The 25,408-nt window shown below is 41.2% G+C and overlaps 1 protein-coding gene across 1 annotated transcript in view; it reads left to right on the top strand.

Moving 5' to 3' along the window:
* Positions 1–23,063, top strand: part of GABBR2 (gamma-aminobutyric acid type B receptor subunit 2) — a 447,388-nt gene extending 424,325 nt beyond the window's left edge. The window contains exons 16-19 of the mRNA XM_056485688.1: positions 858–1,040; positions 2,991–3,120; positions 11,593–11,710; positions 20,569–23,063. Coding sequence (XP_056341663.1) covers positions 858–1,040; positions 2,991–3,120; positions 11,593–11,710; positions 20,569–20,734 — 597 coding nt within the window. The 3' untranslated portion in view covers positions 20,735–23,063. The remainder of the gene's footprint in view (positions 1–857; positions 1,041–2,990; positions 3,121–11,592; positions 11,711–20,568) is intronic.
* The last annotated feature ends 2,345 nt before the right edge of the window (positions 23,064–25,408 follow it).

Here is a 25,408-nt window from a genome sequence, read left to right as displayed (position 1 = left end):
CTTCAGACAACTCAACACCTTTGGATTTATGATTCCATGCCTATCCTCTCAGGGCAGGGAGCTCCTTCAGCTTTGCCTGTATACAAATATATATGTGTGCTGCTTGGCAAGTAGCATAAATTTTGTATTCTCTAGAGTAATCTGTGAATCTCTCTCGCCGCTGCCAAACAGCAGGAGCTTTCTCTCCTCATGTCGAGGTGATATTTTCACATTGTCACTGAGTGTTAAATTTTACTTATATTTGCCTAAATTAAATATGTTTAAGGTTAACCTTTTTTTAAAGTGGCTTATTTAATTTGTTTTAACAGATTTGATTTATTTTGGGTTGCTAAAAACTAATTAAGTTTCTGTTATCTCCAGAGTGCAATCTCCCATGAGTTCTCTCTGTTAATGCTCCTGCTTCATGTCTCTCACTGCTTGAGTGTTACTTCTAACAGTAGGAAAGGACAAATTTCAGATGAAACTGTGCTTGGGAAGAGAAGGGTTTGGTGGATTATTTTTTCCTTGAAGAAGGAATATACCCTTTGAAAGTATAAAACATCAATGAAAGAGAAAAATACATTTGATAGAATATTAAAATGTATTTTAATATATTTAAAATCCAGATAAATATCTTTTGAATTAGTTTTTCCTAATTTTTTGAATGTTTCCCTTCTCACAATCATTTTCATTCAACCTATTCTGTAAAGTTATTCAGAAATCATCTCAAGTAGTGCACATGGCAAGCAGAGCTCACTTTCCAGTTTTATACTTGGAAATCAAAAAGGAGCTGTTGGTTTGCCTTTCAGTACTTGGAGATACAAAATAAATAGCTGCAGAAATAAAAGAGGATTTCTTAAGGCTTTTCAACCTTTCAGCTCATCACACTGCGAACAAATCCAGATGCAGCCACACAGAACAGACGGTTTCAGTTCACTCAAAATCAAAAGAAAGAAGATTCAAAAACATCAACATCAGTCACCAGCGTCAATCAGGCCAGCACATCTCGACTAGAAGGATTGCAGTCAGAGAACCACCGCTTGAGAATGAAAATCACAGAGGTACTGTTTACTGCACGTACTGCCTGGGCACTTCATTTTCCATTGTTTGCTGTTGCAATCCTGCAATCTGCCTAAATGGTGACTGCTTTTAAGAGAAAAAAGTTAACTTTCCCCATAGAAATAACAAGAAAGAGACAATTCACGTGGATTGCTAACTAGTACAGCAAATACATAGCAGATGTGATAAAATGAAAATGTGCCTTAGCAAAATGGAATTAAACTTGCCCTATTTATTTGTGACAGGCCAATTACCCTGCTGTTTCACACTGTTTCACACGGCCGTGCTGAGCTCCACAGCTCCAGCAGTGTAACCTTTACAAGGTTTACCCCTCTACCTTTACAAGCAAGAGTAACAAGATCCACAGCTCCTCTTAAAGGCTGTCTTTGTTCCTGTTTATGGCTGAGTTCTGAGGCTGCTGTTGCTGTTATTTCTCAGCCTCTCTGAGAGTTTGCTCAAAAACTTGCTAGACAGATTTTTACATCTTCCATGAAAAGAATTACATATTTTCTTAAGGTAGAAAAATACCTTTGTGAACAGGTGAGCTGACTCTTTTGGCACAAAGGTGGTAGTTTCTTCAGTGCCTACTGAGGGAAATCTGAGTACATGAATTCCTCTAGAGCTATAGCATGTACATTTATAGTTATGTCCATCCTTGCTCAGTTGATCTGAAACGATGACAAACCAGTTTTGAAGACTGCCCAGTTTTTGAGACAAGGTAACCATAACTGATCATGTCATTAAAAAATTAACCTATTCATGTCCAGTCTGATTGCCTACACCTTGAAGAAAAGCTATTTTATTGCAGCAGTTATTTCTTTGCCCAGATGTTAAATAATAACAATTGCCTAGGTAACTAGAAGATATTTACTCAGGCTACCAAAGAATCCAAAAGTAAAAGTTATCTCTGCCTTGTTAAAGAAATTTAGTTCAGCTTTGCCAGGTCCCTTTCATGTGAGAGCCTTGAAATTTTTAATGAAGGCCTAGCTGCCTGCTGGCTATTTTTGTTCTTTTACTCTTCTGTAATTTTTTTCTGCTAAGCCTTCTAACACAAGATCTCAGCTTGTGGCTTGCAAGACTCATGATGGTGAGCACAGGTAAGGCAGATCTGAGCAGCCCCATTAGTGTTTGCCTCTTTCTTTTGGACTTTGCTCTAAATAGATTAAATTCCCAAAACCAGTGGGTCCAAATCAGTTTCATTGTCAAGGGGATTTGGAACATGCCATGCCATGGCTAGCAGATACATGTCTAGTTTGAGTTGCTATGTCCCAGTTCTATAAGGAATAATGTAAAGCTAAATTAAAGCACTTTTAAAATCCAGTCAAGCTGGTAGTGAGTGAGACATGCTCTGGACACCACACCCTGCACAACTGCTCACAAAGAGGATTAGGAAACCTGTTTCTTGTAATTTTCTATTGGGGCTATAGACAATTGAGCACAAGTCAGCCTCTGAGGAGAGCACATGGTGCTCTGCTCAGTGCTGAAAGTGCATTCCTGTAGAGTTGACTGCAGTCACTCACATGATTGGACATGCCACAGTTCCCTTATATTCTCCTGTATGTTGGATAATTTGATGGATGAAATGGTTATAGCTATGTATGCCACAATTTTACATGTGGATAATAGATGACTGAGGGGTCTTCAGTTTGGGCTTTCTTATCTTTCTCATTTTGGCCCATATCTTTCTCATTTGTCAGTACACCTGAATTGCTACTACTGTCAACTACTAAAGCTCCTACACCCTGTGTGCAATATCACAAGTCAATTTGTGACTTGTAGCATTATTTTTAGAGGTAGAGTAGTAGTGCTGTAAGAAAACTGCATTTGTCACAGTGTAGTAATTGCATTACCACCTGTCTTCCTGTCTAATTATAGAAAACTCTGCCTCAGTGCAGATACCTGAAGCAAGGACTCCTGAATTTTGAAGGCTTTGTACTCTCTTTGTTTTTCAGCTGGATAAAGACTTGGAAGAGGTCACAATGCAACTTCAGGACACTCCTGAGAAAACAACATACATTAAGCAGAACCACTATCAGGACCTTAATGACATTCTTAGTATACGGAACTTCACAGATGGCAAAGGTGAGTGCCAGTAAAATCTATTAGTAGCTCAACATGCCAAACCTTTGAGTATCAATCCCATTGAACTGGTTTTGGAGCACTCAGACCTTGGTAAGACAGTTTAAATATTTTGGTTGAATTACTAAGAGTATGCAGATTCACATAATAAGCTACCTGGTACCCATTAAGTAATTATTTCTGTACATATGTCTTCTATTGTAATACATATGGCGAAGTGGGAAACTTTTAGAAGTGTACTTGTTCAGAGGTCAAGTTTTTTGTGCTGCATGGAGAGAGGAAAGTCACAGAATTTTAAGCCCAGTCCAATTTGTGTTTGCCTGACTAGGATGCTGAAATCCTGCTTTTGGACACTGCTACCAAGCACGTAAAAGAGAAGGATGTAAATATTTCAGTGCTGATTTGGATTCTAAATGCAGAATTGAAGCCACTCATGTATGAAAATTCTTCCCTAGGAACTGATAAAAAAGGATTTAATGACAACTGTAATATTCCTAAGTTGTTTCTCCTGTGTCTCTTGCACTGCTCCCTGAAGAAATACATGCAAGAGAATTGCTTCCATTAGAGCCATTTTGCTTTTTGGGAAGCAATAAAATCTGGTGCACAGTGCAATAAAAATGGAAGCCAGGACACCCACCTTCCATATCTGACTCTAGAATGGATCTACTTTGTTACTTCCAGCAAACAGCTTTGTAAAACTGACTTTTACTATGGTGTATGAAAAACTGGTTGCTCTGTGCTCAGAATTTGTGTATTTGCATGTTTGCTGCACTGCAAGGCTCAGGCTTCCTATTGATGTGGCACCACAGTCTTGATTAAATGGGACAGAAGTCACTCCTATGAATAAATTTGAAGAACAATTTTAGAACAACAGCAACAGTCCACATATGTTTTTAAAGTCTATTGAAATTTCGGTTGGATAAGGTTACTTTTTCTTGCACCTTTTGTTTTAGCCTGGGTATGCTCTGGGTTGTATAACTTGTGGCAAAAAGAAGAAAAAGGGAGACTTCCCAGTGTCCTTTTTAAAAGTGAAAAAAAAAAAAAAAAAAGCCCAGAAGAGGGGAAAGGAGGAAAAGGAAAACGTAAATAGCTGCTGGAGGCGTGTGATTATTGGGCTGAGATCAGGAGCAAGAACTAACATCAGTGAGTGGGATGAGGCAGTTTGAAAGGAACACATAGAATGTTCCTCTCATGTCAGATGCTCTGGGAAAAATGATAAATCATGAATAATATTTCAAGCAGAAAAGATATATTGCATTGTGCCAAATGCCCATCTGACTTTGGGTATGAGAAACAAAAAATGATTCTCAAGAAATACACTGGGTATAAATTTAGGATGGATGCTTCCCACAGCAAGATGCACTCCATTAGCAGTAGGAGGTTGGTGAAGAAATCAAGGATAAAATATAACCTTTCTGGACTTACTTGTGGCTATGTCTACAAAAGACATTGATGGCTAACTGCTGCTTTAAGCAACAGCATCCAAAATTGTCCTTGATGCTAATTTTCTCCCAGTACAGCTTTTACATTTCTGCTGTGGGGTGCATATTTAAAATCATCTGTAAGCATGGAGCCTTAATGTTCAGAGTAGCTTGGAACTATGTATTATTGGGATTTATAGGGTAGATATTCTGCATACTGACATTGCTGGACACAGAATTGTCTCAGTGGACCTACCACATAAAGCTCCACACAAAAGGTGGGACAGGTGGAGAAAGATGCTTTTCCTTGTCCAAATGTATATGGAAAGGTTAGAGCATCCATTCACCTGGGAATGAGGAAGACCTGGACCCCAATTTGCAGAAAGTGCTTGAAGTTTGGTCCCACACCTGGTGGCAAAGACTCCACGTGTGCATATTATAGTGGTTCCTGATTCTGACACAAGTGGCATTAAATATTCATACTTCCAGGCTCTGAGCCACTGTGATCAGCAGCCCTTTCTAGCCTTTTCCTGTCCCTCCAATTCCATTTCTCCTTCCTCTTATCTTTCATTTCCCTGTCCCTTATCTACGTCTAACTCTCCTGTCTGCTTCTCTCACTGCACCCATTCCCAATAGTCAACCCATGTGCTTAATATAAATTTGCCATTCCAATCAAAATAACAAGGCTTTGGAGAATTCATGCTGCTGAGTCACTGCTGCTTCTGTGCAGATTCAAACAGACATCACTTAAATGGTACTTAAAAAAATTCTTGCCCTTACGGCTACAGGAAAGCTAACTCTGAATGACATGACTATGCTTTCTGTAGCTGTGCATTTCATGAGCTCCCAGTGAAGGAAAGTACAGAAACTTGAAATTCTGCATCCCTGGTGGTACTCGAGTAAAGCTTCAGAATTGTAAATAATCTATTAGCGTGACCTAGAAGTGACCATCTCTCTCATCCCCACTGTGCAACTGGGGAAGCCAGTCCAATATTGGTTTAAAGGTGATGATGAGGTTTGTGCCTTCCTTGATCTTGTGAAAATGTGAGCTGGGAGAGAGGGAATAGGACAGTGAAGAGAGAGGCTCAAAATAGCAGCTGACATGGAGCTAAAAATCATGCAGATAATTTGCCACATTCTCTTTGTGGTTCACTTCAATGTGAATTGTTCCTATAAAATACCTTGCTGTTTTGGGGGAGAATGCCATGTAGTGTAACCCCATTGCTATTGCTTACACAAACTCAGGGCACTGCTCTTCACAGAGCAGATCATAACAGGGGGTTTAGGCAATGCATCTCAAACAAGCCCCGATCAAACTTTTATGTCATAGTACACTTCAGTAGGATTCGGATCTGTAAAAATTGCCCAGAGTTAAAAGTCCTAATTCCTATAGCCAAAGGAGGTTATTTGATTCATCTCTTCCTTCCCCACCAACCTCATTTACATAAAAGATACTGATTTGAGATACAAAAGTGAAATTACTTATCCAAAATAGGTAGATACAGCTGTGAACTCCTATATCTGCCTGACCTCAGGCAGCATTTCATAACTTTGAGATTCCTGGTTAGTTATTAACAGCAACAGCTCCTGGTATATCCCAGGAGCTCTTTGCTGGCACAGGGACTCCTTCTTTACAGCACATTTCAGTACATCTCATTTAAAGAGAGATATTATCTGAGACACTCAACTCTTGTTCACAAATGCATAATGTCCCTGAGACATCTACAGCAATTGGCTATGTAGGAAAAGCAATTAGGAAAATGTGATTTGTGGTTTATGGCCTGATAGCTTTCTTTTAATGCAGCTTTTTAGCTGCACTGCCACATAGCTTTGTCTGGTCAAGCAGTTTTCAGCATGCTCCACGGGCAATGGCTCTGATACTTCAAATGGCTTCCCCATCTGAATTTAAAAGGGCATCCCCTTAACTTCATTTCCTGCATTCCTCAGATGGCTTTGAGTCACTGTGCCTGCTGGTGACCTCAGCTCTGTGCACAGGGCAGCATTAACTTCTCCCCTGGCATTTGTGGGGTCTGGTGGCCTTGCTGGAGTGGCAGAGCCACGTTGTAGCCTGGGTCTGAGGCAGGGATGGGTGTGGGGGAGGCCAGCACTTGGCTCAGCACTGTCACTGACAGAGCCACTCAGCACGAGCAGTCAGGCTTGGAGGCACGGCTGTGTTTGCCAGGCTGACATTTGGGAAAAAGGAGGACAAGTGCCTCAACTGTGATGCTGTGTAAAGGAAGGGGAGGGGATGAGGGGGCTAGATGATTTTGCTACACTTGGAATTCACGCTGTCTTACTCTACTTGACTCCTTTTGATGTTTTAATACATGAAATTATTTCCATGTGACATAATTCACAAAATCATGGATTGAGAGAGTTTCATATAAAGCAAAGCTCAGAAGAAATCCTGCAGAAAATCTCCCTCTATTTCTACCTTGGCCAGTACATTTCAGAGAAGCATATTAGGGAAATTAGGGAATGACAGCCATTCTATGGGATGTACAGAAGAAGCAAGAGACAGCCTTGCCACAGTCCCCTCTTATGAGCCAATACTTTTTGCAGGTTCTCTCTCTGCAGGAGCCCTTCCTTGCTCAAAAAAATCTTGTTTGTTTTAAGACAGAAAACAGTCTTTACTCATTGCTGTGAATGGGCTGGGAGCATTCATTTACATGTCAGATATGCCTACATACTGTCACTTGTCACCCCACTCGGATGTTTCCTGGTGTTAGTTTTTCCCCATGTAAAAGCAGCTCAAAGAAAAACAGATTTCAAAGGCATGTTGCTCACAAATGCAAAGCAAAACAGAGTTCATCTGTGATAGATGGGGGAAATATTATTCCCATGAAGTTCATACGATTCAAGCATTAAGCTTGAGACTGAAAAATAGATTCAAAGGTAAGGGCTTTCAGAAATAACTCTTTTAAATGGATACTTGTTTGAAGCAAGAATATAGTTCCTTCCTTCATAGAGATATATAGAGATATGTATGCTTGTTTCTATGAAGCCTAACAAATGGATTCAATCCTGAAATTAGAGCTTGTTTCTATATCAACAGGGAGACCAACCTGTCTGAGGATCAGTACCTGCCCTTTCTTGCACAGAAATGAATCTGTAGTAAAAGGAACTTCTACTGATTTAAAGTAGAATAAAACAGAGCAAAATCTTGCCAGTTTGTTTTTTTTTAATCTTCCTCTCAAAACACAACTGTGAGGGGCTATGATTTAGATTGCCTGTGCAGTGTGCTTACTTCAGGAGAACTTTTTTCTGATTACCCAGCAGATGATGTGATCATTTTAATTTTTCCATTCAGTTTACTTTCCTAGCACCCTATTCACATGAAAAACAGAGACTGGCTAGTTATGTTTCACAGTTCAAGCAATAGAACTGGGAAAAATTACGGCAGTTTTTCAAAATCTGCCTCTAGTTTTAAAGTTTCTTGAGCTCTGTAGTAAATCAGCAAAGTTACCTCTGCCAGATCTTATAAGTCCTTATAAAACCACACTTACTTCTTTGTGGAGCATAATATATGCTTTCCAGCAAAGAGGAACAACAGTAGAATTGAAAGATATTGGATGAAGAGTAGTTCTGTCATCCAGTTCTAAGCCATCAGAGGAGTATTGCTGCTAAAGTCTAATGATGAAGATGTTCAATAAAGCTGCAGTGTACAAACAGCAACAAAACAAGCCTGTAGTTAAAAAAAAAATGTTTTCCAAACTCTTGGAAGAAACTGAAGCATCATCAGTCACCTGGTGCTTTCTGCCTGCAGCTGAATGAGGGTTTTTAATATTCATGGCACATTTAAACCTGCCCAGGTAATTCTGGCAGCACGAGGTTGCAGAGTGATTATAGGTCACCCCAGGCAGAGGGAGAGGAGGGCAGCTGGGAGCAGTGACCTCCTGGCTGAGCCCCTCAGCAGCCTGCATCAGTGTGCTCCTGCAGCTCAGAGCTCTGTAAATGGAAGCTGTCTCTGCTACAGGTAGGCAAAGGTCCTGAGCTAAAGCCTTCTGGCTCCCACCAGCCACTGGCAGCGAGTTTGTTTATAATGAGCCCATGGCTGAGTGCTCTGTGAGGCCCTTGAGATGTGTTTGTCTTTTCTCCCAACAGCTTTCTGAATAGAGAGTGCTCAGGCATCACTTATCCAGGCTTATGAGTTCCGCTTTGAGGTCTACAAAGGTGAAAATTATTTAGAAGGTGCTTCTGGCTAATGTAATTTCAATTTAAAAGGTAGTTACATCATTCTGGTGCAACTCACTGGGCAGAATCTGCAGTGTCAGACAGTAACCTGGGAAGGAAGGGCGTTTTCCAACCTGCATTCTTAATGGACAGAGGAAGAGAAGATGGGAAAGTATCAAAAACATATATACTATATATACTATATATACTATATACTGTTATACTTTCCAGGGGAAACTGGGAAATCAAATGTTTACCACTACTTTCAGTTGTTCACATATATAAAACTAGTTTTCTAAACCTTAAGTTTTTTAAGTGCATATGGCAATAGTGTTTTTTCTTTAAGCTCCAGCTCCCAGAAGCATATGACTAAGTGAGAATCTTGCTCTTCATTATTTAAATGAAAGGTAAATGAAAAATAAAGATATTCTAGTTTCCATAGCTGCAAAATAAAAACCCAACAACTCCTCTCTGAGAATGCTTAACAAATAAGAATTACCTAACCTTTTTTTTTTAATTTTGAAAGAAGCAAATGAAAAAGAAAAAAAAAAATTGACAATTTTATGTGCATTTTGTCTGTATTTTATAGATATACAGTAAAACTTGCATTGGTAGCCTTGTATGCAGAAATTTATTCAGTGTATTAAGGGCAAGTCATCTGCAAGAGTGGTAGAAAAGAGTCTATTAAGAATAACACACCGTGATATATGGGCAGTTGGTGTTGAGAGGTGAGTAGGAAGAGAATATATGATTTCTGATCTACTCTAAACTAAATCCCCCACCTTTTTGACAAGGACCACCTCCTTCTCTCTCTCTCCCTCTCTCAGCACATCTGAAAGTAGATGAAACTCCTTTCATGTGTACAACACACATTATTCTGCTAAATAACATATTCACAGACAGCAACAGCTGTATTTTCCAATAATTTGATGAAGAATTATATCTTTAGTGGCTTTGTAAAACATTAAATTGCTTATCTTGGCCAGAGGAGTTGGAACCCTAAAATAATTAGATCTTAGAGCTTTTCCATCCCTAATTACAAGGATTATTCAAATTTTTACTTTGGTCTATATCAAAAAGTCAGCAGTTTCCATTGTCAGCTTAGATCAGCTCAGGACTAAATGTTGGTTTTAATCACGGAAGCAAAAAGTGTTCTTTTCTACAAGTCTGTTTATAGACATCACAAGACTTTTATGCAAATGTCAAACTTGATATACAAAGAAGTGCAATGTACAGAAAATAAAAACTGAACTCCTGTGACAGCAAATGCCACACCAGCAAACTTCAGGCAGCCCTGAGATGATAGACCTCACTGCTTATCTTAGCCACTGTCAGATTTGGCTCTTTGCTGTACTCCCTTCACATCCAAACCATCAGTGAATCCTGCCATCTCTGAATTTCAAACACTCTACAACTGCTACAACTGAACTCCTTAGTTCTCTTCTACTGACATTTTCTTGCCCCAACCAAAGCAGCTTCATGTGTTCACCTCCTTTCTCACCCAGATCCTTCTCTTCAGTGCAACATAAATGAAAAATCTTGTTTCCTCTTCCAAGCTGTAGTGATCCCTGTGTCTGCACATTGTTGCCTCCTCACCTCCACACTTGGCTGTTGCTTGCTTGTTAGGTTTTTCACAGCATGAAGTGAATGCTATCAAATAATGCCAGGGATGACCTTGCTGGGAGGGCAATTATAGATGTTGGAGTTTGCCCTCAAAACATTTATGCCTCCAGCTTCTTTCCTCAGTTTGTGTTTCTGCTACTTGATTTGTCCCCCCAGTGCCTGTTGATAACATATATTCCTAGCATGCTGGGAGCTGAGCATTATCTGGGGCTTCTGAACATTATTACAAGAGAGAAGTTTAACCCTTCAAAATGCACGGGCTTTCATGCCATTTTCCTTTTTTTAATTACTCTTTTCCTGCTTTTCCCCCCTGTACCCAATTTTATGTTCAAATCCTCCAGTACTCTCTTCAAGAATTTCCCTCAGACTCCTCTTCCATGCTGCCTCAATGCCTGCAGCAATCACTGCTCCTCTGTTTGTGTGGCAAACAACTGCTGGTGATGGATTTGGAGCTCTCTGTAATTATTTATGAAAACTGTGAACTGCCCTCATTATTCAGATGCTTTCCATGTGATTTTATTTGGCTTACCACAGAAAGAGGCTTTGAAAAAGCCGGCAGGAATGGAAAGGAACTTCTTAAAATGGTTGTATTTGCCCAGGTTTCTCAGGGAGAATGATGCCATGGGCTTCAGCACAGCTGAAGGGACTCCCAGGACACCCAGGGGAACCAGAACTATGATCTGTCTTGTTATCACTATGTAGAAAAGAAAAAAGTGTAAAGACATTAGCTGTCCTTGCTGCAGACAGCCTGTGGAACAGTGCAACTGATATGAATCATGTTTCCATGCTAAAAATGATGGCAGTAGCAGATGACAGCAAATGACAGCATTTAATTGCCTGTGATCATAAGAGTATCAAGGGTTTATACATCAATGAGATTATAGTTTTTCTAGGAAGTCTTAAGAAAAAGGGTTTATGAAAAGGTTACAATTTCTAACTGCAGGAACAGTATAGTTACATTATTTTTCACATAGCCTGAGACTAGATGGGAGAGCATGATGTCACTTTTGTCACTTTTCTGTTTCTTCATGGTGGTTCCTATGGCAGAGCACATCATCCAAAACATAAGAGTACCATAGTCTCACAGTAAAACTTGAGACTATATTGGAATATATTGTCTCAATAATATAATAATAATATGTAATATTAGAATATGTTACTTTGTGGTATTATGGATATCTGAAAAAAGTTAAAATGAAACAATGTTTAAATGGTCACTTGATCACAGTAAAGTAAAATTGAATGTGTTGTCCACCAGATGGTGAGAAAGCCATTTTGAAAAATCATCTTGATCAAAATCCACCAGCACAGTGGGGCTCATCAGACCCTTCCAGAACAAGCAAAGATCCCATAGAAGACATCAACTCTCCAGAACAGTAAGTATACATCATTACCTTGCTGACAAGACATTAATTTAAATTATTACATTTCATCAAAGCCCGTATTTCCCTTCCATGCACTTTTTAATGCAAAGACCTTCACTGTAACCCCCTTTGAGCCAGCCCAGGTTACAGAGAGAGCCTGAAACACCAGCAACAGGGAATGTGAATGGCACCTCCTGAAGCACTGGTAGGCAGCAAGGTTGTACTGTGATGCCTCCCTGCCACCAGCTCACCACCCCAATGGAACTTAAAGGATATCAGGGGCTTCAGACCCCAAGGTGCCCCAAAGGCAAATCAACATGCTTCTTTCCTCCTGCTGGAAACCTCCATAGCATGATGTCCAGAGTTTCAGCAGAGTTACAGGATGAGCTGTGCCCAACCACCAGTGTGTGGAGGAGAGAAGAGGATGTACATATGTGCACAAATGTCTTATGACTGTTGTCAAAAGTCCAAGTCCTTCCACACACCAAGCAGAGGGGTTCATAGTGTACATAGACATTTTGTTCTTTTCCATTCTTAAGCTAGATGAGAAATAAAAAATGTCCTGAGAGCTTTTCAACGTTGCCATAGCAGCTGGACCTGAGTTTTGGCACAGGAAAGCCTGCACTAAGTAGTTTCCCTTAGAAACAATGCTGCAGCTACAAGGAGAGGATGGTACAAAACACTAGCTAGATTTACAGAGGGGAAAGAGTCTTCTTCTGTCAGCTTTTCTCTCTAGGAACCTATACAATAAACTCATGTCCTATCCTCCAGCTGAGCAGGACCTGCCATGGCCAGAGCTCAGGGAAGCGCCGTTCTCATGTCCTGGAGCAGCTCTTCCCACATGGTTACATGAGCATCTCTTCATCAGTGTCTGAGCTAATAGCTGTCAGACTCCTGGGCAATTTAAAAGCTTATTTAAAAACAGAATAAGTTAAACAGATTACTAGAATGAGTCACGTTACATCAGCAGCACAAGACTGATTGCAGATAGTAGCTGCTGCCTTGTACTACCTGGAGCAGGAAAACACGTGGATTTTTAAATCTGTCCTTGCACTCCAAGAAAAAACCCAACCCAAACCTGCAAAGAAGCTAATTCACACACACATATGCACCAAAAAGAAACCCCACAGTAGATGAAATATCTTGTAATTTCTCATGAGCAGGGCTCTTGCTGAGAGAGCTCTCGCGACTTCATGGGCACTCATGGCTTCATGGGCAAAGTGCTTTAATGCATAGCTTTTAAAGGCCTGTGTTTTTTTCAGCACCATTTGTCAGAAATAATGTAGTGTGAATGCAGCCTCATCCACATGTGGCCCACTTACATTAAGAAAGATGCTAAGAAAAACATGGACACTCAGATAATCCAATCGTCTCAATACAGATTTAAGACAGACAAAGAAAAAGAAACATATTTGGTGGTGGCAGAACTTCCTCCAGGTTAGTAATAACTGATGAGAAGATTGAGATTTCCTAAAGGTTCTGAAGAGTGGGTCAGTATGAATCTGGACAGTGTCTGACATTTATGGAAAGCAATTAATAAAGTCCTGCTAAACCTAAACAGTGTCATTGAGCACTTGCACAGCTGTGACTGTGCCAGGTCCAAGGGCCAGTCTCTTTCCTGAGAAGGAGTTGGCACTTTGGGTACCAGAGCCACACTGCCCACACACAGTGGATCTGCCAGGGAGGAAATCCTGTCTTCAGGACTTCCCTCTTTTTGACAAGAGATTGCCTCGCTCCAAAGTTTGTACTCTTTAAGATATCCTTCTGCACTTCTGGGCTTGTTTTTCAACTTGTCTGGCAGCACTTCTGTCCTTTGATGGCTGCTAAATGTATAATTTTTGAAAAAAAAAAAAAAAAAAAAAAAAAAAAAAGGAAGAGGAGTTAAAGGCAAGCTGTATTTTCTCTCTTTCTCATTTCATTTTATACATAGGGTATCTGATAGGTAGTCACACAGTCTGAGAAACTTATTTCTTATTCAAGAACACAAATCTCAAGGACATTAGTCTGAAAAAAATTTCCTCTTGGTCATAAACCTGTGAAAGGAGGATGTCAAGACAATCATTTTTCTGCAGAAATTTTAACTCTTTAATGGCTGTGGGAAAAAAAAATCATCCCAGCTTCCTGTGCTTGTCAGCACTCATGAGAACTGGAATCTTTTAGTATGAAAGCTCTTAGAGAGTCCAGAAAAGAGCTGATTTGGAATTTTTTTCATTCTTTCTTATCATTAGTGCTACATTTGACACATTGTAAGATCCTTTACTCTACAGCTGTGCACAAAGTAAAGGCACAACAGTATACACACACCTCAGGCAGTAGTGCAGGAAGTTGTTTCACATTTGTTGATGGGATGATGTTTACATTGTCTCAATCAGAATGTGGAAAACAATTTTTTTGTACTTGTCTCAGATTTAGAACCCTGCACCCAAGGAAAATGAAGTCTGTATGACTTAGAGACAATTCTCAGTTCCCTTGGCAGTTCCTGCTGGGCAGGACCCAGTAGGTTTTCCATACTGCCATGTAAAATTTTCCATACCCAGTCAGACCATCAGATGAGAGGAGCAAAAAGTGGGTGCTGACTGCTTCTTTCCTGTTTACACTGTCTACACAGTATAAATTAACACCTCCTATAGCAGGCAAAGTTATGCCAGTGCACAGGCACAAGCCCTGCACTTTGATTTCCCATTTTTAAGCATACTCCCCAGCACAGCTGTATCCATTTGTACTCTCCCAGGTAATGCTCAGCAACAATCCTGGGGGATGCTTAGCTGTGTGCATAGACACTGTACCGTGCCAGCTCAGCTCAGGTCCAGAGAACAGCCTGAACCAGTTTAAAATAGATATAATTCTTTTCCCAGTAGGATGAATTGTCTCTCAGGCAAAGTCATCTGCTTTGATGAGTATCAAACTGTGCACATTTCCTGACAGGCAGCCCTGCTTATCTAAAGATCACATCAGTCAGCTTATCTGCATGATGGCCACGTTCAGTGGTTTATCTTCTGTGACCCTCAAAGACATCCATCTATGCACTTTCATTCCTGCATGTTGTCCCTTCTCATCAGTGACCTACATCCAGCAGGTCATTAGTTTTTGGCACCATTAAAATTTATTCCATTCTCAGTTTAACAGCAACAATATGTAGCAGTCTTCCAGATCTCTAAGTAGAGGTGATGACAGATTTCTGCAGGACCCCACTAAAAGTTGTGATCTTAATAGACTATTTCTCTATGCAGGGTTTTTTGTAACCTTCAAAGCATAACTTCAAAGCATAACTAGAGCCAGTAATGTTAATTTAAGTAACAGAAAATTCTCATTCAAAAATGTTGGTTATGACTGGATTATTGCATTGCAGCCATATGCCTCAGCATGAACAGGCCTTTGTTATTTGGTTTCTTCACTGAGAGTAATTTATCTATGATCTATCTATGATCTTACTCAAATGTGTCATTAAAATAAAGTGGGTTTAGAATAGTTAGGTCACTTGCTAGCAGAACATTTTGCTTTACTGTAGTCTTTTAGAGCTTCTCCAGCTTCCCTACATTTGCTAAAAATCAACATTAATGTGCTGCAGAATTAACTGAAATAATCCCTGGGTGCTTAGGCATCGTTTGCACACTCCCACAGAACTTCAGATGTTTGAATGTTGCAGCACTTTGTTTCAGTCCCCCCACTTACCAATGGATCTTAATGGTTTTCTATAACAAAACCAAAATATAATTCAAATGCCTTGGCCCCCCTCGTGGTATTGTGCATTCCCATGTGCATTGCACTGTGTTCCTGTGTCCACTGACTTTGGAAGTCAAGGTTTTACCTGACTTTATGTTTCCCTAATAAATGGTATTTCTGTACAGAGCTGAGGACCCTTGCCCTAACACAGATTCCACAAACAGAGCAGCCATTCATCAGGATTCTGCTTCCCATCTCCTGGTTTCTTGTGATTCTAGACCCACTATTACCAACCATCACCTCTCCAAAGTACTTGACCATACATATGCTTTCACACATATATCTGTACAGTATGGACAACTTGAAACAAACTCCTAGAGTCATATAATGGTTTGGGATGGAAGGGATCTTTAAAGGTCAACAAGTCCAATCCCCCCACAATGAGCAGAGACAGCTTCATGTAGATCAGGTTGTTCAAATCCCCATCCAGTTTGGCCTTGAATGTGTCAGGGGATGGAGCATCTGAGCCACCTGTGGCAGTGTTTCACCATCCTCATCATAAAAATTAATTACTTTTATGTAGTCTAAATCTACCAGCCTTTGTGTACAACACAGCATCCTCTCACTCCATGCCCTTGTAAAAAGTCCCTCTTCAGCTTTCTTGTAAGTCTTGTAAGGTCTCCCTGGAGAATTCTATTCCCCAAGACAAAAAACACCAGTTCTTGCAGCCTGTTTTCATGAAAGACATCCCCCAGCCCTCTGATTTTCTTTGTGTCCTTTCTCTGGACTCGCTCCAGCAGGTCCACATTCTTCTTATATGAGAAGAGCTGAATGCAACATTCTGGGTGGGGTCTCACCAGAGCAGAGCAGTGGGGCAGGATCACTTCCCTCGTGCTGCTGGTCACACTACTTTTGATATAGCCCAGGATATGATTAACTTTCTAGGCTGCAAGTGCACATTTCCAGATCATGTCCAGCTTTTCATCCACCATCACCCCCAGTTCCCACTTGGCAGGGCTGCTCTTGATCCCTTCATCCTCCAGCCTGTATTGATACCAGGGGTTCCCCCCAAAGCACTGGCAAAATGTGGCAGGAGTAGAAGAAAGGAAAATCACTGATATTGGGGGAAAAAATAACCTAAAAAGTGTGAGGCAAGGCACAAAATATACTCTCACTTCAGGCAAAAATACCAAGTTTCTTTGGATTTTGCCATTCGTTTTGTTTTGTTTCATGTTTCACTCTAAGAGTTTTGTCTACAATCTTCATTGTGTGCAAGGCTCCAGGCTCCAGTTCTCTGCCCCAGTTCCAGGAACCAACTTTTCAAGTGAAAGTAAACTTTTAAGTATGGTTAAAGCAGAATTTGCCACCCACCTCCCTCAGCCACCCTTGGCAAAGCTAAATAAACGTGCTTTGTCCATGGTATGGCTAACACTGAAATGGATAAAAAAAAATCCTATTCACTTGATTATGCAACTGGATTCTCTTGGAGTCGTTTCAAAAAGCCCTTTAATGAGAAGTCTATAACAGTTGAACAAAGTAAGCATTTCCACTGGTGGGAAAATAAGTGCAGGCAATTCTGCATTTGAGCCCTCAACAAGAGACAGAATGACAATCCACAGCATCAGGCTCATAAGGATTCAGCACAAGGAAACAGCAAGCCATGCCCCCTCTGCATTCCTTGGGAACAAGGCATGACTTCATTGATAGCACCAGGAAGAGTGGAGCACAGTAGCAAAATAACAATGAATGGATGTTGTTTAGTTCCAGGAATGAATTGCCAGCACTAGAATGATCACCACTGAGGACTAGCATTGTGTGAAACTTTAAAAAGGAGTTTGAGGGGGAGAAACAATAAAAAAGTTTCCTGGGTAGGCAGACAACAGCTACTTTTACTGCACCTCTGTACAAACCTCATAGTTTGTAGTGAAGAAACTAAAGAGGAGAATGCTACATTTCTTTCTGTTTGGATTTAAAAGCTGTACTGCTTGGTCCCCAAGCAGTGCAACAGATGCCTTAGTATCTGTCTTTGCTACCTAACACAAAGTAAAAAACCAATTAAATGTCTTTTGAACCAAAATGGCTGTCCAAAGGCTATAGCTTTCAAACAAACACCTTTTATAAAGGCCTTTCTATACAGTGTCATTATATCAGATAACAGGTAAACATAAATTTAAAACTCTTTTATGCTGATACAATGCTTTCTATGGGCATTTTTGTTCAGAAATCCAAAAGTCAGTCTTCAGTTCAGCTCAGTCACTTTGACATCTGTCTTCTCTTTAGATAGTGCCTCTGTTTCAAGGGTGAATGTCTCCAAATGCAAAGCCATCCTGATGATAAAATGACTGAAAACATCTTTTACACTAGCAAACCTCAACAGGATTTTGATTTTGTGAAAGGTGCTAGTATATCCACAGCACAGAAGAAGCAGAGCCCTTTTCTCATGGCACTATCCTCTCCAAGGAAAGGGCTTAGATGGAATACCTCAGAGCATGATTTAGTATTCATTTAAAGAAAAAATTATACCAGTTATCATTATGTCAATCCACTTGGAAAAATGAATACAGAATGTTGAGTTCTGGAACACTGAATTTTAGTATGGGTTTTGGGCAGGACTGCTTTTAGAGTGCCAGCTCCTCAGTCCCATAGCACTGACTGACAGAACTCAAAAGCATCTATCACCTCAAAAGCACAGACCCAAACTTAAAAGAGGAACTACTTCAAAGAGCAAAAAGCCATCAGTCCCAAATCCCTCCCACCATGCATCTGTGTTTGCTTTAGCTGGAGCTGCAGCAATGCCATCCTTAGTACTGACATTCTTGTGCTAATGATGCATGGCTTGAAGCTCAGTCTGTGACCTCTTGCATGTCTACACAGCTGGGCAGGGCTCTGCAGGCAGTAGATCACTTTGCAAGGGGTGGGGGTCACAGAGCCATACACCCTCTTTGCAAACTCAAGGTTTTCCCTTTTCTTGGTATCAGCAGTCTAACAATTAACCTGAATGTGGCTGGGAATTTCAGAGGGTTGTGGGATGCTGGGAAAGCACGCTTAGTTTCCTTTGTCATGTCTAACCTGTCAGAAAAATTCCCCAAGGGGAAAACAGCATCATGGTGGCACAGTTCAGCATCAGCAAGCACAATGCTCTTGGCATTAACCCTGTCGGGTACAGCGGCAGGCAGAGAGAGCTCCCTCGCAGCAGGCTGGGAGCACAACAGCCGTGTGGTGCAATCCATGTGGTGCATTCTGTGTGATGCATTCCATGTGATGTATTCCGTGTGATGTATTCCGTGTGATGTATCCAATGTGATGTATTTCTTGTGATGCATTCCATGCAATGCATTCCATGTGATGCATTCCACGTGATTGGTGCATTCCATGTGATGTATTCCGTGTGGTGTATTCCATGTGACGCATTCCATGTGATATATTCCATGGGATGAATTCCAAGTAATTGGTGCATTCCATGTAACACATTCCATGTGATGTATTCCATGTGATGCATTCCACGTGATTGGTGCATTCCATGTGATACATTCCATGGGATGCATTCCATGTGATATATTCAGTGTGATGCGTTCCATGTGATTGGTGCATTCCATGTGATTGATGTATTCCATGTGATTGGTGCATTCCATGTGATGCAATCCATGTGATTGGTGCATTCCATGTGATGCATTCCATGTGATTGGTGCATTCCATGTGATACATTCCATGTGATTGGTGCATTCCGTGTGATACAATCCATGTGATTGGTGCATTCCATGTGATGCATTCCATGTGATTGGTGCATTCCATGTGATACATTCCATGTGATTGGTGCATTCCGTGTGATTCATTTCATGTGATTGGTGCATTCCATGTGATGCATTCCATGTGATTGATGTATTCCATGTGATTGGTGCATTCCATGTGATGCACTCCATGTGATTGGTGCATTCCATGTGATGCATTCCATGTGATTGGTGCATTCCATGTGATTGGTGCATTCCATGTGATTGATGTATTCCATGTGATCAATGCATTCCATGTGATGCAATCCATGTGATTGATGTATTCCATGTGATTGGTGCATTCCATGTGATGCATTCCATGTGATTGGTGCATTCAATGTGGTGTATTCCATGTGGTGCATTCCATGTGATACATTCCATGTGATGCATTCCATGTGGTGCATTCCATGTGATCGGTGCATTCCATGTGATCGGTGCATTCCATGTGGTGCATTCCATGTGATACATTCCATGTGGTGCATTCCATGTGATTGGTGCATTCCATGTGATGCAATCCATGTGATGCAATCCATGTGATGTATTCCATGTGATCGGTACATTCCATGTGATACATTCCATGTGGTGCACTCCATGTGATCGGTGCACTCCATGTGATTGGTGCACTCCATGTGATCGGTGCACTCCATGCAGTGCATTCCATGTGATGTGCACTCCATGTGATCGGTGCATTCCATGTGATCGGTGCATTCTATGCGGTGCACTCCATGTGATCGGTGCACTCCATGTGATCAGTGCATTCCATGTGATATATTCCATGTGATCGGTGCACTCCATGTGATCAGTGCACTCCATGTGATCAGTGCATTCCATGTGATACATTCCATGTGATCGGTGCACTCCATGTGATCGGTGCACTCCATGTGATCGGTGCACTCCATGTGATCGGTGCATTCCATGTGATACATTCCATGTGGTGCACTCCATGTGATCGGTGCACTCCATGCGGTGCACTCCATGCGGTGCATTCCATGTGATCGATGCATTCCATGCGGTGCATTCCATGTGATGTGCACTCCATGTGATCGGTGCATTCCATGTGATCGGTGCATTCCATGTGATCGGTGCACTCCATGCGGTGCATTCCATGTGATCGATGCATTCCATGCGGTGCACTCCATGTGATTGGTGCATTCCATGTGGTGCACTCCATGTGGTGCATTCCATGTGGTGAATCCATGTGATCGGTGCACTCCATGTGATCAGTGCATTCCATGTGATACATTCCATGTGATCGGTGCATTCCATGTGATCGGTGCATTCCGTGTGATCAATGCATTCCATGCGGTGCACTCCATGTGATCGGTGCACTCCATGTGGTGCATTCCACGTGGTGAATCCATGTGATCGGTGCACTCCTCGCGGTGCATCCCGCGCGGCGCGCTCCCTCCTGGCTAACGCTGCTGTCCCGTCTCTCCGCAGCATACAGCGCCGGCTGTCCTTGCAGCTGCCCATCCTGCACCACGCCTACCTGCCGTCCATAGGAGGAGTGGATGCCAGCTGTGCCAGCCCGTGTGTAAGCCCCAGCGCCAGCCCTCGGCACAGACACGTGCCGCCCTCCTTCCGAGTGATGGTTTCAGGGCTGTAGGAGGGGGAGATCAGTGCTTCCTGAACTGCTTTTAAGTACTCAATGACTGGACTAAACACCTGACCTAGAACTCTGCTACAAACATGTAACATTGGCTCTTACCGCAGAGGAACTTCTGCTGAGGCCCTCGTCACAGGAGTGCCCACGTAACTCGTGTGAAAAAGCAAAGGAGGACACAAGGAGTTTGATCTGTAGCCTTATTCATGGAGTTTTTATTTCTTCACCTAGAAGTCACTGAAAAATGTTTCTTCCAAAATTTCTACTAGCAACAAGGAGGCTGGGATATATGGATCTTGCAAAAAAGACACTAGGAAAAAAGAACAAAAAAACACTCAAATGTCACTGAGCTTTACGTGGCTGCTGAGAACATGCAATTCTATACTGTATCCATGTAAGAAAAATGTAGTGGTCGAGCTCTACCATGTTGGAATAGATACACTCATTTTTACAAGAGTTGTGTTAAATCGCTGGAAACATTCTGCACTGGTTAGTCTTGCTTTTTTTCATTTCAGGGATGATGCTTAGTAGGAAAGAAGAATTGTGAGAAATGATTCCTCGGGTGTCATTGAGACTCTGCAGCGCTGTGAGCAGGGTCACCTTTACCTTGCAGCTGTATGTGTAACCCAAGCAGAGCCTGAACTCCAGCTCTGAGTTGCCACCAGCTGGAGAGCTGCTGATAGCAAGCAGAGCGCTTCCCCCTTCTCCAGGGCAATGGTAGTGACTGCTGACCATCTGCAGCTTCATTTTTAGCAAAGTTTCTCCACCTATTTCAGCATAAACACCACCAACCATAACACGCTAAACTGTCTGAAAAAGTCCTAGGGCTGATAACTCAGGAAACTGAGGACAGATGGGTACTAAAGTCTTAATGCCACAGGATGAATTGTTTTTCCTAGTTCGTTTGAAGTGTGTCACACATAATTACAATACAATTAACTGAGTGGATTGGGGGGAGGGATTAGGGCACAGCACTTTGCTGCTGCGGGCGCAGCCTGCAGGGCACGAGGATGTGAATATACACAAGGTTTGCTTGTACCTGCGTACGTGTGACAGTTGTAGCGGATAGCAGAGGACAAATCCAATCTACCTATAGAACGTTTTACCTGAATCCTGAAAGGACTGTGAAAAAAACAATGGATTTCATACTTTAGCTCCTTTCCCTGAACCAAAGTAATTAGGAGGAATGACAGTGGTGTTGGTCTGGACCAACTCTGGAGCCAAACCCTCAGGCACAGGTGAGACAAACATGCAGCTTCTTTTTCCAAGGGACTGGAGATGTATCCTCTCACTGCCAGGGCTATTTGCTAAAAGTAGGGGGGAAAAAATACATGAAGCACCACTGGGCTCTCAGTTTTCTTTAATCAACACTGACGCCCCTCAGACCAAACCTTTGGAATTATATTTGCACAAAGGTTTGTGAATCAGCAATGACTGAAGCACAGCTGAAGGGGTTCATTAGCTGAGGGATTTAACTGCAGCTTTGACAAGCTAGCATGAATCTCCATTAAAAATAAAACACACCTCATAGTGGCCAAAACCAACATGAATATGTATCTGAATCTTACAATCAGGAGCATCACAAAATATTTCACTTGGCACATGCAGTAAGAGAGGTTATGGAAATATCTGTAGCTTTTAGAACAAAAAAATCATGTAAGTATAAACACAGATAAACTAGAATTCATTACTCTGTTTAAGCACTAAACACTGACGTCGTCACTCAATGTGTGTTGACAGTATTCTCTTGCTTTATTAATATCATCAGGGCCTGGTTTATTTTAAAAGGAATGTTAATTTTTAAAAAGAGAAAATTACTATATTGTATATAATGTATACACAAAGATCTCTGTAGAAATATTATTCCAACTTAGCAGGAAAAAAAAGAAATTCAGAAGTATTGGACCATTGGAGGTGAGTGTGTGTGTGTGTGTGTGTGTGTGTGTGTGTGTGTCTGTAATTTCGTGAATACTGACTGTGTGACGTTTATTAGGTTCAAACCATGCAGTACATTCTTTGTCTCAATGATACTGTAGTTTCTCCCATAACATTTTTTTTACTTTACTGCAGATAACAAGACCAACCAAGTGAATATAGCTATTTAATGTTTCTGTTCTTTTATACTGCAGCAAAAATGTACTGTAAATTTATGAAGAGGCTGTGCCCCAATGGCATTTTCCAATGATGTTAGTGCACAAATGCTTTAAACTAGACTGGAACTGCCAGAATAAAATGTAAATGAAGAATTTCTTGTATAACCTTATACTGCATGAGATCAATTTTTAATAAATTGTTGCAAATCTGTTTTTATGAATAAAATATATAAAACTTAGCTTTTTGGACTCAATGCCCTCTTCCCCCATTGCAAAATCATTTTTAATGAGAGTGTGTGTGTACATACATATGAACAAACATATATATATAAAAGCCTCCTTGGAGAAAGAGGAATCGTATTACAACACCACATTTTAATAAAAATGTAAGATGTAATAAAAATACACATCCTAGTTGTTGAACAGTGTGCATTTGGAGATAACAGAGAGATGAGCTTCTTCTGCCCTGAAACACAATTATTGCAGTACCAAAGAGTGAAGTCTAAGACCTTTTTCAAATGGGAAAATAATCAAAACATGTACCGAACATTTATATCCAAACCACACTTAGCCCACACACTGTTCTCTCTTGCCCCACAATGAATGTGAATTCAGAAGAAAAAAATATATTTTACTATTTCACACAAGTTATTGAAGTTGAGCCAATGTTCCAGCTCAATAGTAAAATCTCTGCATCAACAAATGAGAAGTTTCTGGGAATGAACACCAATTGCTGCATGAAGGCAAACACTAAGCCTCTCCATCTAGTTTAGTGCATGTGGTGGGATTTGTGTCTTACAGCAGGTTCTTCTGCATGACAAAACAGGAGGAGGGTGGGAATGTCAGGCAATGAGAAAGTGAGAGGAAAGTGCATTTTGAGTTGCTTGCTTTTCAACAGGGGAGCATCCTCAAGCCAGCACAAAATGTCATAAAGCCCAGGATGTGAGAATTAGAGCCACCACAAATGGCTTTCCAGTAGATTTCTGATGCATCTCAGAACATATGCAAAAAGAGAAAATACCGGTGAGGAGTTAACAGTGTGGATCGTGGCTCTCGGTGCAGAATGCCAGATGGCAGGAGAAACTCAAACAGATACATCAAAGCTCATTCAAGAAAGGAAAAAGTACAGAACAGCTTCAATGTGAAATCTATATTCAACCAGAAATTGTGGGAGGATGTGAAGAACTTAGAATTTCTCATGAATAATAGGAAACCAGAACAAAGTGAAATATTACTTTAAAGGGTCGTGAAAAAAGAAGGAGATATCAGCAAAGCAACTTTACTTGAACTGTTGAGTTTCCACAGTCACAACAAATATGCTTCCTGTACAATCATAAAGTTGACATTGAATTAAAGGAAGATTGCTAATCTTGCAGCACTATTTTCAAACAAATGAAATCAAGAAAGGCAAGGAAAGAGCATTTTCCTCTTTTTTTTTTCTTTTCTTGAGATATAATACCTTTCCTTAAAGGTTGATCAAATCAAATCGTTTCTGATATTTTCAGAATTTGTTTGTCTCAGCACAATGTGCCTGTTTTCCCAAGACTGGATTAGTGTTTCTGCTGATCTCTCGTCAGGATTGCTTAGGGCTTTGAAGGCAGCCCAGCAAGGCTTGTCCCAGCACTTCCACAGCACCCCATGGATATCAGCAGGGCTTTATTGTGTTCTCAAACCACAGTCCAAAGGATGGACTGGTTTGCCTATTCAGCAAGTTGACTCTCCCTGTCACTGGCTTGTTTAACATGGATTTTCTGCTCACTGTCTGAGAAGACTGACAGATTTATTACAAGGGTTTAAGCACCATGATTTTTATCAGAGTTCAGTTCTCAGTTACTGCCTTTTCCATCTCTTGACACAGAGAACAGCACTTACAGCCATTACTTTAATATGCCTGAATATTATCCACAAGTGCACTTTCGAGAGCACTCTGCCCCTTGAGTCGATCAGGACTCTGAGAGCAGTGCTGTGCTTGTCACTGCTCACTCAATGGCAATGCAGAGAACCAACAGAGGGTCTGGAGATGCATTGGAAGAGGTGGGGAAGGGAGAGCCCAAGCTGCTGCCAAGGGCAATCCTGGGTGGCAGTACACCATGATAGTATTGCCACAGACAGCCTGCAGACATATTGAGCCACCAGCTTTGCAAACTGCAGCTGGTTTAAACTGCATCCCTTGATGATGAAGTGCTGAAGTAGGCCAAATGATGGGCAAGAGGGAAGAGCATGTGGGAGGGGAAAGGTAGAAGAGGCATCTCCAAACACTGAGGAGATCCTTCACTTCCCCTAAAAAACTGGCTGCTACTTTCTTTTTTTGGATGGATGCCCATCAAAGCTAAGCATCATACAAGAATTTAAACAAAGTCCTGAACTTTAAAGGCTAAATTCAGTAGAGGTTAAATAGATCTGAGGACAGGATCTGTAGGTACCAGCAGCAAGCAGACTGTGGGCTGGCTCACTAGCAGAAAGGAGCAGAGCAAAAAGGAGCTCACAAGGCCTTGAACTTCAGGAGAAGGACAGATACCTTAATGAGTCAGGAAATACAGGCTTTGACCAGAACTGATCCTGTGCCCACATGCAGTGGGTGCAA

The sequence above is a fragment of the Oenanthe melanoleuca genome, chromosome 2, assembly GCF_029582105.1.
Source record: "Oenanthe melanoleuca isolate GR-GAL-2019-014 chromosome 2, OMel1.0, whole genome shotgun sequence".
NCBI classification, from domain to species: Eukaryota; Metazoa; Chordata; class Aves; order Passeriformes; family Muscicapidae; genus Oenanthe; species Oenanthe melanoleuca.
Note: the sequence above shows the minus strand (reverse complement) of the source record. Positions and strands in the feature narration are given on the sequence as shown.